We start from the raw sequence: 18,866 nt of genomic DNA on the forward strand, positions 1-18,866 counted from the left end.
TTCTTTCCCTTTTTCTTCTTTCCCTTTTTCTTCTTTCCCTTTTTCTTCTTTCCCTTTTTCTTCTTTCCCTTTTTCTTCTTTCCCTTTTTCTTCTTTCCTTTTTCTTCTTTCCCTTTTTCTTCTTTCCCTTTTTCTTCTTTCCCTTTTTCTTCTTTCCCTTTTTCTTCTTTCCCTTTTTCTTCTTTCCCTTTTTCTTCTTTCCCTTTTTCTTCTTTCCCTTTTTCTTCTTTCCCTTTTTCTTCTTTCCCTTTTTCTTCTTTCCCTTTTTCTTCTTTCCCTTTTTCTTCTTTCCCTTTTTCTTCTTTCCCTTTTTCTTCTTTCCCTTTTTCTTCTTTCCCTTTTTCTTCTTTCCCTTTTTCTTCTTTCCCTTTTTCTTCTTTCCCTTTTTCTTCTTTCCCTTTTTCTTCTTTCCCTTTTTCTCTTTCCCTTTTTCTCTTTCCCTTTTTCTCTTTCCCTTTTTCTCTTTCCCTTTTTCTCTTTCCCTTTTTCTCTTTCCCTTTTTCTCTTTCCCTTTTTCTCTTTCCCTTTTTCTCTTTCCCTTTTTCTCTTTCCCTTTTTCTCTTTCCCTTTTTCTCTTTCCCTTTTTCTCTTTCCCTTTTTCTCTTTCCCTTTTTCTCTTTCCCTTTTTCTCTTTCCCTTTTTCTCTTTCCCTTTTTCTCTTTCCCTTTTTCTCTTTCCCTTTTTCTCTTTCCCTTTTTCTCTTTCCCTTTTTCTCTTTCCCTTTTTCTCTTTCCCTTTTTCTCTTTCCCTTTTTCTCTTTCCCTTTTTCTCTTTCCCTTTTTCTCTTTCCCTTTTTCTCTTTCCCTTTTTCTTCTTTCCCTTTTTCTTCTTTCCCTTTTTCTTCTTTCCCTTTTTCTTCTTTCCCTTTTTCTTCTTTCCCTTTTTCTTCTTTCCCTTTTTCTTCTTTCCCTTTTTCTTCTTTCCCTTTTTCTTCTTTCCCTTTTTCTTCTTTCCCTTTTTCTTCTTTCCCTTTTTCTTCTTTCCCTTTTTCTTCTTTCCCTTTTTCTTCTTTCCCTTTTTCAGCAAATCTGAACTGTATCCTTCTTTTTAGTTAGGTGCCCATAATTGCATGTAGTATTTCAACTAAGACTTCACCATTCAGTAAGAAAAAAGTTCAGTGAAAAAAAACTTGCTTCCAGTGGCTTATATGCAACATTCCTGGTAGTGTGTTTCAAAATGAGATTTGCCTCTTCAGCCTTGTTGTTGGTTCACAGTCAGGCTTTCAGTACTGCTCGCTAGCTGGGAAGTTCCCAATTTGTCCTCCCTCTGCAAAGTGCCTTTACTGAATAGCGTTTTGCTGATTTCTCTTCCCACACCAACTTTCTGGACCACATTTCTACTCTAACAGAAACATTTTGTGAATTTGTGAAAGGCTTTTATGTGGGATCCATAGTAAAAATTCTCCCTCTGAAAATAGTAGCAGCAAAATCCTATCTACCCTAATGAACCAAAATTATCATTCACTCTACTAAATCAAACTCATCTGGCACCTTGAATGCCCAATCCTACTTACAGTCTGTGTGTCCAGTCCCATCTCCCCTTTCCATTCAGTGAAGTCCTGCTGTATTGTAGATGGCTGTAGCAATAATAAGTTCAATATGCAGGATCATATTGGATCTCCTGCCATGCTTTTGTAGTGGTCTGAAATTTCAAATATCATTAAAATGTTGGCCAGTACGCAGATTTTGCCTGCAGTTGATCCTTAATCACCCTTATAGGTGTTACAAAGTCCCTTTAATCCTATTTACCCTGAGACTAATAACAAAGTCAAAAAGTGCAAAACTTCAGCTTAGACTCTCTGTAGATTTACTCTGTGGCAGTTATTGAAACTATCACCTTATCAACAGAGGTCCATGAAAGAAAGAGACAGTAAAGTATGCTGTGTCCTTTCACGTAGATTAACTTCAGGATGATCATATTTGAAGCAAGTTCAATGGCCTACTGTGGGAAGAAGGGATGTAAAAAGCAGCATCACCCAGCTTGAATTCTGGAAGGGAACCAGCCAACAGGGTATTAGTAAGCCATAGATGAACTTAGTTTCCTAAAAGAGTTCAGGACATCCTTGCAGTAGCTGTAGGTTTTAGAAAAATCTCTTTGTGTTCTGAGTACAGCCTGTGGGCTGCAAGCTCTGTGTCGCAGCTGCATAAGCAGAGGATTTCAGGGAACTAGTGCTGCATCTCTTGAGCCAATATGTAACTATCTTCCAAGATGAATTAAAAAGCTATTTGCTCTGTTCTCCATGTTTCAATTCACACAAATGAGACCATGGCTGCTCAGAGAAAGCTGAGACTCAGAAAGAGATCCCAAGGTAAGGAAACCTTTCCAGTACAGTCTCCGAACCAGCTGGGAATCAGTTGTTCCGAAGCAACCTGTATAGACCAGGTTATAAGGAAAACTAAATAATCCTATTTGTGGCCTCAGCTAACAATTAGGTAGCACTGCACTTACACCAAAACTTCTACAATATCCTTCCCCCACCCACCTTATATTACATCCACAACTCACTCGCTGTCCCCGTGAGCAAGAAATTTACTTTGGCTTTGCAGGATAGCTACGTAAAATAACTGCAGCTCCATAACACCTATCTGCTCCAGGCAAGTCATCATTTGAAGTTATTGAGGTATAAGTATAAGGCAGGGAGAAAGGTCTTGCTGAGACATGTAGTTAAAATTAATGTCACAGTGATAATGGAAGGATTTGAACAGGAAAGAGGTGTTCCCAGCTGTGATAGAGAAATGAAGGTGCACACTTGCTCATTAGCAGCTCATCAAGTACTTCAACCGCATATCATAGCCATGCAAGCTAGTTATTATACCACTCACTGTGATTCAGATTCCCATGAAAGGTGAGAATCAGTAGTAACAATATTCATTTTATCTGACCAGTCACTTTGAAATATCTTAGGGGTTACTCTTTAAAACCTGTGACTGGCACTCTAGATCTTTCTGTGTTTCTACCAGAGCATCAGTATTACTGGTGTCCCTTTGTGAGCTTGTCCTAACATGTTCTTTCCTCATTTAATTGCTTAATTTCAACAGCAAAGGAAGAATGAATCTTGTTAGTCTTCTTGACGAAGTTACCTAATATTGCAGAGGAATGAACTGTAGTAAGGTCAGAGAGAAATCCCTCTGTCTGAATGACATAACTGATATCCAAAATACCTGCATTTTGGTACCTGCTGGTGGCAGTACTCCCTGGTTAAGCTCCCTTGGATGGGTCAAAGATGTGGCTTGACACTCTTCTGCCTAATTTCTGCTGAAAGCATTACTCTCTTACAGTTCTTCAACCCCTATTCTCTAGCTATTTCTGATCATTTAAGAAGTTACTGCTGTCTTGAAGAATTTCAAGGAAGCTTTCATCCAGGGAGATACAGTAATGAGTTCTTTTCTTCTTCCTCTACGTATGTATAGTAATACATTCAGTAAACTGACTTATCCAGGCTCCTGCTGACACAAGAGTAGCAGAATAGGAATTTATGAATTACAGTAGTAATATCTGCCAATACTGCTGCAGGTGCTTTAACAAAAGATGCACATACATTACTTCTCTTTTTTATGACAGTGCTGCTGGTACTTCAGCAGTTGCATATGCACAATCTGAGCTGATGTGCAGTGGCTTTGTCCCCTGTCCCCAGACACATATTCCTATTTCTTCCTTGTCAGACTTGGAGGTGAGAGTTTCAGACTGAGTCACGTCTGCTTGTTGGTCCAGTGGACCTCTCTTCCTGAGCCCGTAGAATCGCTAGGTCCAAAGGAAAGCACCCACGGACAGAGATATGAGGGCTGTTTCTTTTAGCAGTGGTTTTCAGACGAGATCAAGGGTGTAGTTTCATGTGGCTTCACTGTCTTGTGGTGTACTTCAGTGGCCATTGAACATCATAAGCACTGGTCCTCGATCTGCCAGGATTTCCTCCTGCAGCATAGCTGTCACGATGTGGTAGTCCAGAGGAGACCATGCTGCCATCGATGGCAGCCTTCCTCTTTCTTTGCGCTCCACTTATGCCGTTACCCTCAAAACAACCTTTAAAAAAGAAGACAGCGTTCCCTACACAATCATAAGGGAAAGGGGAACTGTAATCATTGTTGATCCTAAGGTTTTGCTATGCAGAGAAACATGGGAGTAACTCCAAGCCATACAAGGAAGGAGTAGGATTTGGTACTGCATGTGGTGCTGCTTCCATGGCAAGGGGCCTCCTTTGGGGCTACAATGGGAGAGAGCAATTTCCTTACAATTTGGCAAGCCTGAGGCTTTTCTAAAAGGAGTCATTTGGCTTTATGATTTTGCTTGAGGAGCAGGGGGGCTAAGTTTAGAATTAGGGTTTATTTTCCTTCTGCCAGCCCTTCCCTCTCAATGCTGTAAGGATAATATTATGGACCCTTTGCCAAAATCTCTCTGTAGGAAACATTCATGGTCCTGCACAGTAAGGTTCTTTGGGAGAAAAAACAATGATATGGAATCAGGTATTTATTTATCTTTTACATGTTTTAAGACTGGTTTGTTTTAGCGAGGTGCAGAAATGCCGTTTTCAGAAGCCAGAGTACTAACAAATGTCAAAGGGACAAGTGCTGCTGGCAAAAAACACAGGCCAGGCCCCCTCCACCGAGTCCTGAGAAATGCTCTCTTTGTTTCTTTGCACGGGCTTTACCAGCTAACAGCTAGTTGCTCAGCACAGCTGGTTTGGCCCTCTCCAGAGTACACACATAGGAGGTTACTCTAGCACCAAAACTCCTTTTGGGCCACGTGGTGAGCTGAAGCTATTCATTCTTCTGTACAGCTGCTTCAGGATACAGAAGGAACTTTATTAAGGTTTTTTCCTACCTTCTAACAGAAAGCCAGTTGAATTCCTTAGCCAGTTTTGGGGTGTAGTGAATGTATCAATGGCATGTCAGGGCAAAGTATTACAATGTCACCTAATCCACCAAAAAAGGAAAATACAGCTGGGTCTTAAATACTGACCTAAGAAGTAATTCATAGCCTTGATTATTTTTAATGGTCTCCAATTAAATGCTTTTAACAACACTTTTTCTATTTCAAGCTGAATGCCATGTTCTCTGTGACAAAGAGGAGAATGATTACAACCACTCGCATAGCAACTTGGGCTTGCTTAGTCAGTGCAGTGTCTTCTTGTTGCTGTGGCTCACTACAAAGAAAATGTCGTCAAGAGGTTTAATAGATGAGATTCCCTTTGAAAATCCTCTGTGATGTTTCTGAAGGTTAAAACCCAAACCTCTATCCAGATGCTACTGTAGCCCTGCCCTGGTTCCTTCATCCAGCTCTGCCACAAGGGTTCTCTCCTTTGCAGGTCTCTGACAGATGAGCGCTGATAGATCTTCCCGGGGAACTTTGTTTAATCTCCTCACCTGTCTGCTGGAGGCTATCTTCTCCTGATATCTCACCTGCCTGCCGTGCCTCAGCTGCTGCAATTCACAGTCTGGCATCTTAGCTCAAAAGCACCTCCAGCAGCAGTTAAGCTGTCACATTGGGCTTTCTGCTAGACAGCTAAGGTGCCAGCATATGCTTCCTTTGGTAACTCTGCTCTAAGGCTCTGACAGACAGAAAATGCTGCCCCTCTCTTATTTTAGGCTTGCAACAACAAAAGAGATGGCAGCTTTTCTTTCAAACAGCCTGCAGTTGTACCCAATGGCTGTCACAAAATCCTGGAAATATCTGAATACTTCCACGGATAGCAGTGACAAAGACAAAAATCTCTGGTATTTTGTGATCACACACTGCTGAAAGAAAGGGGTTTGTTTGGTTTTGTGCTAAAGACTCTTACTGAAGTTATGTTAGTAGAGTAACCAAATGCCATTCTGTATTAACAACAGTGTTTGCTGCTGGTACCTCCTTTGTTTTATTTGTATTTTTGATAATGAGAGGAGGAAGAAAGTTCTGAGGGATTAGATAATAGGGAAAGATTTTTTTTTCTTTTTTTATACCTATCACAATTTTCTTTAAATTGTATCGAAGGATGTTGGATGTACTGTGTGAAGTGTCACTGATGTTACAACATGTATCTTTAATTTCCTATTTACAGCCAGTGCTGATTTCCCATACAATGGTCAAGCTATAGGAGATGGAGTTAACAGAAACTCTGCCATTATTGGAGGTAGGAAAAACATCTATTTTTGTAACATACTTTGCAGTATGATTGTGAAGGTTGAATTGTAGTTGGTAACATATTCAAGCTATTTGCTAAGAGCTATGTGGGAAAACTGCACAAGAACAAAGTTAAATAGAAGTTTATGTAATTTTTTTCAAGCATATTGTTCTGGTAGAATGGTTTATTCTCATTTAGTTTGTCCCATGAGATGCAGTTTTAACCAAATCTAAGTATTGGTATTCATACTCCATGTATTAAGCATCCATGCAGAGAGCTATATTGGTATAGTTACCTAAGTTATAGAACTAATTCATATGAAAAGGCAGGACACTTTCCCAGTTATAGCATTTCAACATGACTCTATTTCAAACACTATTTGTTGCACTCTTGACAAAACTCTGTCATGATCCTACCTTGTTTTTTAGAGGCCAAGTTTTGCTATAGCTTATGTGCCTGGTAATCCCATTCAATGAAATAGGTTTCCAGGTGAGGTTAAGTAATTCCAGAATTGACCTTGAATTAGCATTTAAATGAAGACCTTCTGGCCAACCATCTTCAGAAATAAAGATCTTGTTTAAATTTATTAATGCCTGCAGTTGTCTGCCCTGTCTCCTAGTATAAGAAGAGTTGCACCATAACTCTCATGACAGAACTCTATTACTGCATCATATTCTGAAAGGATGTAGAAGCTGTTTTTCAAAGATCAGCCTAATATTTTTCAGTCAGTTCTAGATGCAGATAAATTGACATGGTGGTGGTGGGTTTTGTTGTTGTTGTTGTTGTGTGAAGCAACACTGGATATAGTAGTATGTGCAGCCTAATTGAATTTCCTGTTTCCTTCCCTTGGCCCCCTCAAAGGTCTATATTTCCATACCGAGATTTAGGTTAGTAGCTTTAGTTTCAACATGTTGTCTTATTTTTCCTTTTTATTTTATTTTTATTACTACTTACAACATTTCCCTAATATTTTGATGACCTACAGTACTACAAGGGTACTATCACATTCCTTAGAAAATTCAGATCATACCTAAACAACCTGGTTGTCCAACGTGTCAGTTAACAAAAGTGGTATAAAATATTTCTGGCTGATCACATACTTACCTATACCTAAGAGGGCAAAATGCATGATGCCCCTACATAAGAGGGCTGAACTCCTAACAGACTATGGCAGGGGGTGCAGCTGAGGACAGACCTGAGGATAAAGCCGTTATGCCTGTAATTACGTGGAGCCGGTGCCTAGCGAGTGGTGTGAGCCAACAGTGAATATACAAAATGAATTTTGTAGGCACTATTGAGGGGCTATGACAGATGCGTGCGGCCATGCAGTTGGGAAGTGTATGGAGGTGCCTCCATCCCCGGCGCACGTGGCGTTTCTCTCCCCTACTTCCGTCTTTTCTCCTCTCCTCTGCTTAGGCGTCATCGCTGTGGTGATCTTCACCATCCTCTGCACCCTGGTGTTCCTCATCCGCTACATGTTTCGCCACAAGGGCACCTACCACACCAACGAGGCCAAAGGGGCCGAGTCAGCCGAGAGCGCGGACGCAGCCATCATGAACAATGACCCCAACTTCACGGAGACCATCGATGAGAGCAAAAAGGAATGGCTCATCTGAGCCCGTGGGGCCGGGGCGCGGGTGGCACCAGCCGGGCCGGGGGGTGGGGGGGACTCTTTTGGTGAGGAGAGAAAACTGCTTCGGACTCTTGAGCACATGTATGGTAAAAAGATCAGCACAACTGGAGGAGCAAGTGACAGAAGAAAAAAAAAACATTGAGACTGGAGAAAAAAACATAAAAGAATATTGCAAGCATTTAAAAGAAATACTTTTTAATATTTATTTACAGCAAATTGCCCCTTCTGTATCCAAACAACTACAACAAAGAGCGGCTTTACAGCTTCAGCATTGGTGAAAGTTTCCAGTAATACCTGTCTCTTTCTGTGTGCGTGTAGAGGTGTTCTGAGTGCCCGTGACGATCAGGAGGGCCGGTTTTTTACATTTTTTTAAAAGCTGTTTAAAACGTGGATAGTTCTGTCCCGAGACCAAGTGGCAGAGCGCTGTTCTTGGCATTGTTTTTTTTTTTTTTTTCCTTCGTGGCCAGTCACTTCCAGGCAGGTTGCCGTAATCCCTGACTGTCATCGCATAAAGTTTCGTTTTGGTGCCGTTTGACCCCGGGGTTGAGGGTGGGGTGGGACAGGGAGGAGCGGGTTGGTGCTTAATGCAAACCCAATTGCCAGTTGGTTCAAAATGCCATCAGCGGGTGCCAGCCCTGTCGGAGACCAGCCTTTTGACCCAAGCGCTTTGTTGGTTGTGTACACGACACAGTGTAAAATACTTTTTTTACTCAGTGTAAAAATACTGTTCTCACTACCACCAACACCACCAGAGTGGAGGAGTACCACAGAGCACAGGACGCTTTAGCTTTCTGTTATTGTGTTGGGCTCTGGGGGACGACGATGCTGTGCAAGTCCATAGATGTAGCCTGTTTCCGTATCTTTGGCTGTGCCACTGGTGAGCCAAGGCTGGGTTAAACTCAGCTCTGCCCGTGACATGTTGCCGTATCCCGTACCTAGACATAACCGTTATAGTAGGGAATTAACGCCAGACCTTGTTTGCTTCTCTTTCTTTTTTATAGGCTGTCACAGAAATATTAGTACAGCTCTAGTGAATGCGTTTAAGCCAGCGGGCTTCACGTAATATTTTTTCCAGCTTCGGCATAGCAATTTGTTCTTTAAATGTTTTGTTTCGACCCCTTTGGGAAGAAAGCCGCTGTTAACAGTGTCCTCTCAGGCAGGAAGGTGAAACAAAAGAAGCTCGAAAACTCTGCCTGGAGAGAAAATGAGAAACACACAGTGCTAGAAGAGAGTTAATTTTCAATCCACAGATTTGCCTGAATGATTTTAGTCTCTTAAGGCATTTTTAAGAACGGCAAGGACAATAGCAAGTGCAGCAGGGATCGGGGTCACTCAGGCCAGGGGAGTTTGGCACCAGCTGAGAAGTAGGCAGGCAATTTGGAGTAATGGCGAGGGGGCGGCCTGAAGAGCTGATATCCTTGGATGGCAATAACGTAGCTTTAGCTTTGCCCTCTGCATAGGAACACAGTTCTCCAGTGGTCTGGTTTGATAGAAATTTTAAGTCCTTATGGGTAGTTTGCACAGCGGAACAGAATAAAGAAATGAATGTATTGCAAGGCATTTCCTGGGCACTAGAAGCACAGCAACAATACCGAGAGTTTCTCTTTAAAAGTATTTATGCCCATGCGAGTTTTAGATTTATGTAATCTTTAATATTGATGGGTTTAGTATGCACAGATGTAATCCATTTTTGCGTGCAAGAAAGATTTATTTTTTAAATTCAGACCTGCAATCTGATACACTGAGCAGAGCTGCCATCTTTAATTTCCTTCTCTCTTTGCTTTGTATCTTTCATTATTCTAGTTGATGCTATAAAACCAAACCAAAAAAAAAAAAAAAAAGATTTCATGGCGGGGGGGTGGGGGGGGGAAATATTGGAGTCTTGCCTGGCAAGAACTTTGTAAGCCCAATTGGTCAGATAGGGAGACAAGACCAAATAGTTTGATTTTTAAGGATGGTAGCATTAAGTCCTCTTCTGGATTGGCTGAACATAGATTTCAAACCAAATCAAACCCATTGATTTCTTCATTTTATGAATTTGGACTTAACATATAAAACACTGTCAATTAAAAAGAAGTATTGACTGTTCCTCAGGTAAATATGTGGCAGAGGGGTTCAGGTAGGAATGAAAAAACCACCTTTGCCACTCTTGTGCTCTGCAGTCTGTTGCCTGGCCTCCAGTGTTAGCCTCTCCCTCTCTTGTGCTTAATTGAGTGGATGAGCCTTTATCCTTGCTTAATTATGGGTGTAAGATGAGTCTCTATCCCTTGGAGAACATTAAAACATGGAGTGAATCTAGCCTGCAGCACTAACTATTCAGCAAGATACTTCAGTTGTTTCATGTCTCAAGCACAGATGTCTTTGTGTGATGGAAAAGAGAACTCTTTCAATATGATGTTATATTTAATTTGATTTTTAATGGTATTTTGGTCCATTCTCTAAAAAAAAAAAAAAGAAAGTTCTTGCCTATAACTTAAGTTATCAAGAGGAGGGAGTATATCATCATTTGCCTAGGCTGGGATTTGGACTGATCACTTTCTAATCTGAATGTAATGTTTGAGAGGGGGACCACACTCGCATAACCTGAGAGACAAGAATCCTCTGAGTCTTCACATGAGAGAAACAAACCTGGCAGCTGCTGGGCAGATTTGCCAAGTCCCTCAGCATAGAGCTAGCAGGGAGATATAATTAGGTCTCTGCCTACCTGAGTCTTTGGCCAAACTACTGACAGTTGTCTGGGTTATGGTGGTGAGGTCTGTGACATCTACCCACTGATTTTTCTAAAAGAGTACCAGCTAATATCTCACTACCCTGCAAGCAAGTATCTCTAGAAGATAACCTTGGACCAGTGCACGTGTGGAAGCTGTAAATTAGTGTCTTAAATTTGAATGTTTTGGGGTTTGTTTCTTAACGGGGTTTAAGTTTCTTAAGTTGCAAGCTTCTGCGTCTCTTCATTAAACTGAACATCAGGGACCTCTTTATGTGAAGTTAGTTAATGCTGTGTTAAAATGATGATAATCTTCAAACTTGTCGTTATTTTCCTGATAAGTCACACTCATAACTCTACGAGTGCTTTGAATTAATTGTTAGAATTCTTACTACATTAACAATTCTGTATCTCCTTAAAACTGGACCTTAGCCATGATAATGTAGACTAGCAGCTGGTCTCTGTGTGGGCATTTGATGACTGTAGGTGACTGTCTGGCTGCCTGCTTCGTACTTCCATTTTCAAGAATGGTGTATGTCTAATTACAAGTGCTGGCCACTCAGCAACCTTAGGAATGAAGGAGGAGAGGCTCAGAGAAGTAGCGTGTATATTTTTGCTAGCATCGTATATACTCTGAGGACTTCTTCCTCTGTGTTTCTATTATTGGAGATTAAAACAAGGTTCTTAGTTTACTTCACCCATTCTTTTGTGCCAAAAATCCTTAGTGTTTGACAAGTACTATCCATATTCCTGTAGTGGGAAAATCTGATGAAGAGGAGAGTGGATCCTGCTTTCATGAAACTCTGTACTTTCCCCAAACAATATTAAAATAATCAGTCTTATATCAGCTGTTTTAATTGCTTCACCTATTTTCAGTGCAGAGGAAAATATAACTCCTTGTGCTAGCTGGGGAACTGAAGTGTGCCAGCTGTGCTTCTAAAAGGCCCGCTCCTGATTCCACTGGAACCAATGGCAAAATTGCCACTAACTCTGAAGAGGGCAAGATTGGGCTAAGAATTAGGAGTCTCAGTGTTAGTGAAATAATGTAAGCAATATTTGGATCCTCATTCACACACAGAGACCATCAGATAATGGTCATGGAACTCCAAAGAGCCAAAATACTGAAAATCTAATTTTGATATCAATGCAGCCTTTAGGGGAAAACAACATTCCAATGTCTTGTTTTTTAATTAAGGCACTCGGACACTGCTTATTCCGTATTTACTGATAGCAAATTCAGATGTATTGAATAGGAATATGTATCTTTAACTGGTACTAGAGTATTTCTGCATTGTATTTTTGTTGTCTTAAACCTTGCCCCTACCCTTCATATCTCACATAGCAGTTACCACTTCAAAGGTATGGCAGCACTTTAATATCATGCTCTAGCTGGCATGGTATATATGAAAGGATAGTTGTTACCAATTTACTAAGACTGTCAAAGCAGGAGTGTATATGTACAAGTTTATTGTAGTGATAAGAATTCAGTTTAAAAGAGTCTAGTAAAAAATTACATTTTAAATAAAAGTGTGTCCTTTAATGGCAGATGCATCTAATTTCCAGGGTATCTACTGAAATATGAAGCACTCGCTGTTTGATAAGCAATAGCTTTTGATATGGTTTCTCCCTTAGATTATTTTACATTCCAGAAAGCATGGTGACTCTGTAAGGATGTAATTTTTGAAAAGCAGCACCTAAATTCCATTAATTACATTTGGTTATCCATCCTAGGGAAATGAAACAGAAGCCTTACCTTCTAAAAGCAAAAGCATGTAAATTAGAATGAAAGAAGGAAAATATGTATGTACACCTAATATCTTCTGTGAATGTCTTTCCTTTTAACTAAAGTTCTATTAGAAAACAAATTGGTGAATAAAAAAAAAAGAAAAATTCTAAATAGTTTTAATTAGCCTAACATCTGTTTCCTTGTGCTTTGTACATTCTGATCATTGTCTATAATTTTTCCTTCTCTAGTACCAGAAAATCAGTTTGGAAAGGACAAGTATCTGCCTCATAAGAAAAGACACAAAGTGTGTGAAATAAGGGGACTTCAGAATGCAGTTACACATAAGAATGGAGGTTAAGCAAAACCGGGAAAGAATTACGGACGTGCATTTAGGTTCTTCCTACATCGGGCAGCCCTGATGGTATGTTGTGGCTGAGAGTCTTGGGTCGTGTAAATCCACACCTGTAGCAGTTGACCGAGAATCTGAGCATAGCGTTTTGATACAGAGGAAATGACTGCCTTTCTGGAGGTTTTTTCCCCATTCTGACTGTTTGGCACAACAGCAGGACCAGGTTCTGCTACCGCTTCTGTTTGTTATTGCAGTATCTGCAGCGTTGCCTGCTTCGCATGAGTTCCACTCTAAAAATGACTCGCTGTGGGTCATTTGCCTTCTTTTCCTCTGGTAGGGCTGTCCTTTCCTTTTATGAATGTGAATTGAAGTCATCAAGAAAATGTATGCACAGCTACAGACTTGGATCTGCTTCTCTTAATAAACTACCTTATCAGGCTTTAAAAAATTTGTATAAGAAAGCATTTTATAAAAACTACAGTAAGTGCACTTGAGTAAAAGAGTGTGAAATCTAGGCAAAGATGCATCAGTGCAACAACCACCAGAGTCAGCAGGACTGTGATTGTCCCAACCTGTTGCTCTGTCTACAGGATAAATTGCCTTAACCACCGTTCCAAAGCCTTGGCCCTGTCCAAGACCTTAACGCGCCTTGCAGAATATAATCGCGGTCAAGTCCTGCGATGCCTTGTGAGCAGGTTTCGACTGTTTGTACTGACTGTTTTAAGCCTCAAAGGGGAACTCAGTCCCAGGGACCAAAGGAATATTTTTCATTTATATAGGAAAGTCTTAGGGCAAAGATATTGGAGTGAAGGTTCTTCAAGTTTAAACCACTTTTGATACTTGTGCACTGTGACACAAAGAAGCAAAGTCTTTGCTTCATGCTGGTTCAGTGAGGCCACAAGTGTGGGCAGGTGCACATTGAAATACAAGGCCATTTTGGATGAGATGTCTGCAGCTCTTGAGTGATTACTGCCATAGTGTAGGTATACAGCAGATAGCATAATCACACCGAACTTCTTTCAAATCCAGGAGTATGCAGTGCTAGCAGAGTCACTCGTACTTGAAATTAAGTGCAATTTTGGAGATAAACTCAGACTTTGCCCTACAATACTTCTCGTTCTACTTTAAATGGAAGCAAACTTGGACCTAGTTGCCCCCAAAAATATTTATTGAAGAATCCATAACACAATTCTCTTTGTAGTACTCCATTTGACTCTGACTTTCATGTATAGGTGGACTTCTTGAAGCACTATGCTCTAAACCCTGATTATGCCATCAGCTTACGAACCGGGAAGAAAAATGGCTGATAAACTCTTTAAAAAATGTCACTTCGTATAAAAAGGAAATTCTGGTATGAACAGATCCCTAGGCAGAGAGTATTTCTTTTGCATAGTTTTCTATTTTCAAAACAGTATATGATTGAAGCGAACCAATTATTCTAAGTGGGGTAAAGCACAACCAGAACTGCTGCTGTAAAAAGGGGTTTGGGGTGAAGGTATTCTGCAAATATATTTAGATCAAATAACAAATTTAATGCATCCTCTTCCTTCTGTGACACATCAGCTTTCAATAATGTCTGATTGTGCTCCTGCTAGTAATTTTTTTAAAATGGAAAACCATCCAGATTTAACAACCAATATGAGAGAAAAGTCTGTATCCTTTGTTTAAGCACTTACTGATGTTACTTCTCTGGTATGTAACAGGGCATAGCAAATGGATATTTCTTCTAACTTGCATTTCACAGAATTAATTCTATTCTCTCTGAATGCCAGAGATGTATTATTACCATATTAATTATTAGAGCATAAAGACATTTATACTGATAATATTAACTATCATTCTGGATTCTAGCAAAGGGCCACTATAGTAATAGTTTTTTAATTGAAAATTCATGTCAAGGCAGGTAGATGACATTTTCTAAGAAACATGAATTATAAATTATTGGAATTACACAATTTGAGGGAAAGTTTAGCATGCTAAACAATAAACGATACCAGGAAGTTTCTTGTTGCCTTCCAGCTACTGATTTAGGATAGATACAGTGATATGGCTGTTCATATACAATGCTCATACTTTTTTAGCCAAAGTATTTGAGCTTTTTCTGTCATTCATGTGCTTTAAAAAGGCTGTGGCAAGAATACAGTTGAAGGCATGAAACTTAAGTGAGATGTTCTAGGTGGCTGGTGGCAGAGCACAAAATCACAGGTCTCGGGCTTTTCTTCTAACTCTTGGTCAGGCCTTGCTTCAAAGGCAATTCATAAGTGTGTTGCTGCTAGTCCCTGTCTATTTTCCCCTTTCTCCCATCCTTTCCCCACTGGTCCCATTTTCCAGTCTGTAGGCTGTCAAGAAACTCTTATTTAAGGCAGACTGGAAAGAGCCACTGGAGCAAGTCAACACAGTCTTGATTCAGGCAGCAAGCAGTAACTTCAGGTGACGCAAGTCAGGCTGAAGCAGGCTTCATCTGGAAAATCCCCAGCCTAGCAGATCTCTTACATTCAGTCCTGGCTTTGATTAGCAGTGGGGCAGCCAGCCAACTCTGTGCCATTTTTTTAAAGCCACATGCAAGTATGTGAGATAGATAAACTAAGCTGAATAAAGACAAGGCAATCCTCACATTTATGCTAATACTTATTCTCTAAACTGAGCATCCTCACAGCTGCTGTTAGTGTGTCTCTGAAGCAGTCTGACCTTGGCACAGTCCACAAATCATTCGCAGGCTGGTCCGATAACCCAGTGTTGCTAGGTCTTAAATATCTGTATTAGGTAAATATTTAAAAATAAATTTATGGTATGCCACAATAAAGCACTGATGTATATTGGGGTGACTGGACACCATATCAACAGATAGTTGTACTTTAGGTTCTGTTATAAAATCAAGGCCTGCTTGCAGAGGGTTTTTTGTGTGTGTAACTTCATTAACATGATCTTTATCCCTGATACATAAACCGCTGCAACAGGGCAAGGTAACAGAAAGAAATTCCTGTTAGAGCACACCCTGAAGCCCAGTGTAATGTTCCTGGTGTAGGAATAAAACGCTGTACAGATCTAACTTCCCTTTGTCTGTCTTTCCCAACCCCCTACCCACCGCCCGAGGCCGAATGGAAAGAAACTGGCTAATAAACAGTTCTGTTTTTTGCCATCTCTTCCTCTAGTTTAGAAAAGCCTCTTCTCACTGATAAATGCACCACCTTTTACTGCCATGATATAACTCCTCCGCAGCTCTCAGTAACACTTGCTACTTTGACTTATGCTGTGCTCTCTCACCTCCCTAAAACATGACTAGTTTAGTGGAAAGGTTGTATGCTGCTAACTCGTATCACGTGTTAGATTTGTAGCAGTTTTTCCTGTTTATAGTACTCAGTGACTGAAAGTAAAAGTTTGTTTCCCACCATCTTTGCATTTGGGCCAAAATTGCAGCCTTGTCTGGCAAAGAGAGTCTAAAAACATGCCTCTACACTGCCTTCTGTTCAGCGTCCTCACCTTGTTCTCTTCAGTTCGTATTTTTCCCAGGAGATATAAATTCTAAAACAAATGTCTGGCTGAAGCTATCTTTCATTTTCTTCCGGGGCACAAGATGTCAGGATTAATCCTCAGATGTACCTTTCCGTTGTGCTTCTGTGGCACATATAAAAGGCTAGTGGTATCCTCTGAAGTTTTTTTATAGCACCACTGTAAAGGCATTGCCTCTAATGGTTTTAATCACTTGGAGCTTTAAAGGTCTATCTCAACAGGGGCAACACCTCACCACTATCACAGATTTCAGCTATTAGCATGTCCAAGAAAATTCTTAACAGTGTTTATGAAAGAATTTTGTTTTCATTGGACCAGTATCTAATCTCACTTAGATGGGAGAAAACCAAAACCTGCTTCTGTATGTGGAGTTCCTGAGATATTATACTGACTCTGTTGCAACTCCTACATTGTGTCTGATCTTTTGAAACCCCCAACTACTTAAGACACAGGATCAAAGTCACTTCTGAATAGAGAAGGCTAAGGCATCACTTGATTCCCATTAAGTCTTACTTTGAAGCCCAGTGCATTTGCTTTCCACAAACCTGCTTCGCATGGTTGGTTTCATTTCATATCTTGGTAAGGAAGGTCTTTAATTCTGCTCCGCTCTTCAGTAGATCAAGACATATCGGTGAGCTGTGCAGGTGTGACATAAAGTATCTTCAGTCTTAGCAAAACTTTCATTGAGCAGCCGGAGTTCCTCTGACACAGTCGCTTAATTCAGCACAATAGTCCGGAAAGGCTTCAGCTCCTTGACAGCTCTGCCACCCTGTTTGACTACTGCTGATTAACAGCCTGCTGGAAAGGATCTGTACTGATGTAATCCTACATGTAGATGTTAACCTTAACGAACAGTGTTTCATTCCATGGGAATCAAATTAATTCAGGGGGATTAAATAGATTGTCCCATTACAGAGTTTGGGATGTGCTCAGTCTGAAGCTTCTTACTGACATATATATAGAGATATATATAGATAAATAGATATTTTTATGGAGATGTTTTATAAGTGGCCTTTACTTTGTGCATGGTAATTATTGCCAAACTGTTTTTATTTAGGAGCTACAGAATGGCTGATGCTGCAGCCTCTGGAAAGTAACCACCTGTCTCTGTTGCAAGCGGGACCTGGGGTGCGGGCTTGTATTTTGACTTTATTACTCAGCTATAATTTGTATGGTTTGGATTTGGTTTTTGTCTCCGTGTCTTTTTTTTGTTGTTGTTTTCTCTCCTCATTGGTGCTCAGTCTTTGAGAGTGGGATTGAAGCCATTTGTGTCATAACTCTCCAGAAGCCCCTGCCATACCAGTTTAGTGAGGTGCTGCTATTTCTCTAGCTTTGCTTGGTAAGACAGCAACCTAGCACCATCTGGGCTATGGATATAGCCTAGTAGGTAGGAAAAGGGGTCAGCAGAGAGTAGGGCCTAAATGAGGATTCAGACATAGATTCGTAAACACAGCAGTAGCAAAACACTAACAAAATTGCTACTGAGGCAGATTGTTTTACTTCCAATTTTCCTTTACTCCTTTTTTTTTTTTTTTAAATACTTTCTGTCTGTATGCCATGCGTGAGTAATCTGTATCTACTGGCCAGCCAGCTCTCAACAGCTTGAGCTCTTGGTTAGAGATGGAAATGTAGCCTGTGCTTTCCTATCTCACTCTTGCCACAACGTTGTTGTCAAACAGTCTGTACCCAGTAAAGGCACAGGACCATTAGCGATCAGTAAAGTTAAACCAGTCCCTCACCCCATCCCTCCAAACCAGGTTGAAAGCCAGTCCCAGGGTTATGTGCCTCCAACTCTGGCCCAGCTTCCTGGGGGGGTGAAACAAGATGTGGTCTGTCTTCATTTATTCTAATCCACAGGTTTTTTAATTGAGCACAGTTTTTCCCATGGGCAGAGAAAGCTTAATCAGGATATGACAGTTATTTAAACAAAAATGTGTATATTAAAAAAAAAATCCTAATCTGAAAGTATAGTGTATCTGAGATTCCTCTGTTATAGACATTTAGTCTACAGATTTATGGCTACATTTGCTATGTTATGCTTGAATAAACATATAATTCATTGAAATACACAAGACTGATAAAAGTAATACAATCTCTTTAAGGAGAATAAACTGTTTGTAAATTTATAAAGAGTATAATCTGTTAGGCCTTATTTGAAGTATGTACTGTGGTTGGGTAAAAGTACAACATTAAAAGAGCCTTGCCAGATAAGGACTGATTTTTGTGTGTGCATGTATGTTTACTTTTGATTTTTTTTTTTTTTTTAACATCTTGGTTTAACAAGAAAGCTTTGCCAGCTGGGTGTGTAAAAGCCTGAGATGACGTGCACTGTGCTCCTCAGAAGACAGGAGAACTCTTTGCAGAATCTGGCATTACAGCAATTACATGTGGACACATTGCTTATGCCAAAACCAGCTTCTGAGGACTTTGACAATCTGTCCTTCATGTGCTTTAATGACTGGCTGTTACAGGAATCATATTGGTGACATTTACACTGCAGTGTATAAGAAGTCAGATTCTCCAGACGTCTTCATTCCTTGCTTCCAGACGTGTCCTCAGGCTGATTTTGGCATGGGCTAGGCAGGGTTTGTGGGGCCAGAGGAAAGACTAGATTCAGATGTGCATGTGGGTGAGATGTGGAAGGGCTGAGCTCAGTGGGCCCACTTCGCTTTGTCTGTGCATACCATCCCCTCTTGAGGCAGCATCACATGAGTGATGGCGAATGGCCAGGAAGCTCTTTAGAGAAGCATCTCAACATCACTTGCCACAGCAGTCCAAGGGATGCATGGAGCAGGCCATGGAGCAGACCAACTTCCAGATGCTACTCAAATTACCCAGGGGAAA

At 40.6% G+C, this 18,866-nt stretch overlaps 1 protein-coding gene across 1 annotated transcript in view; it reads left to right on the plus strand.

Annotated features, from left to right (window-relative positions):
- CNTNAP2 (contactin associated protein 2) overlaps positions 1–18,240 on the plus strand; it is a 1,147,482-nt gene extending 1,129,242 nt beyond the window's left edge. The window contains exons 23-24 of the mRNA XM_064506638.1: positions 6,035–6,106; positions 7,514–18,240. Of these exons, the coding sequence (XP_064362708.1) occupies positions 6,035–6,106; positions 7,514–7,713 (272 nt within the window). The 3' untranslated portion in view covers positions 7,714–18,240. The remainder of the gene's footprint in view (positions 1–6,034; positions 6,107–7,513) is intronic.
- Positions 18,241–18,866: the final 626 nt, after the last annotated feature.

This window comes from Dromaius novaehollandiae, chromosome 2 (assembly GCF_036370855.1).
Source record: "Dromaius novaehollandiae isolate bDroNov1 chromosome 2, bDroNov1.hap1, whole genome shotgun sequence".
In the NCBI taxonomy this organism is placed as follows: Eukaryota; Metazoa; Chordata; class Aves; order Casuariiformes; family Dromaiidae; genus Dromaius; species Dromaius novaehollandiae.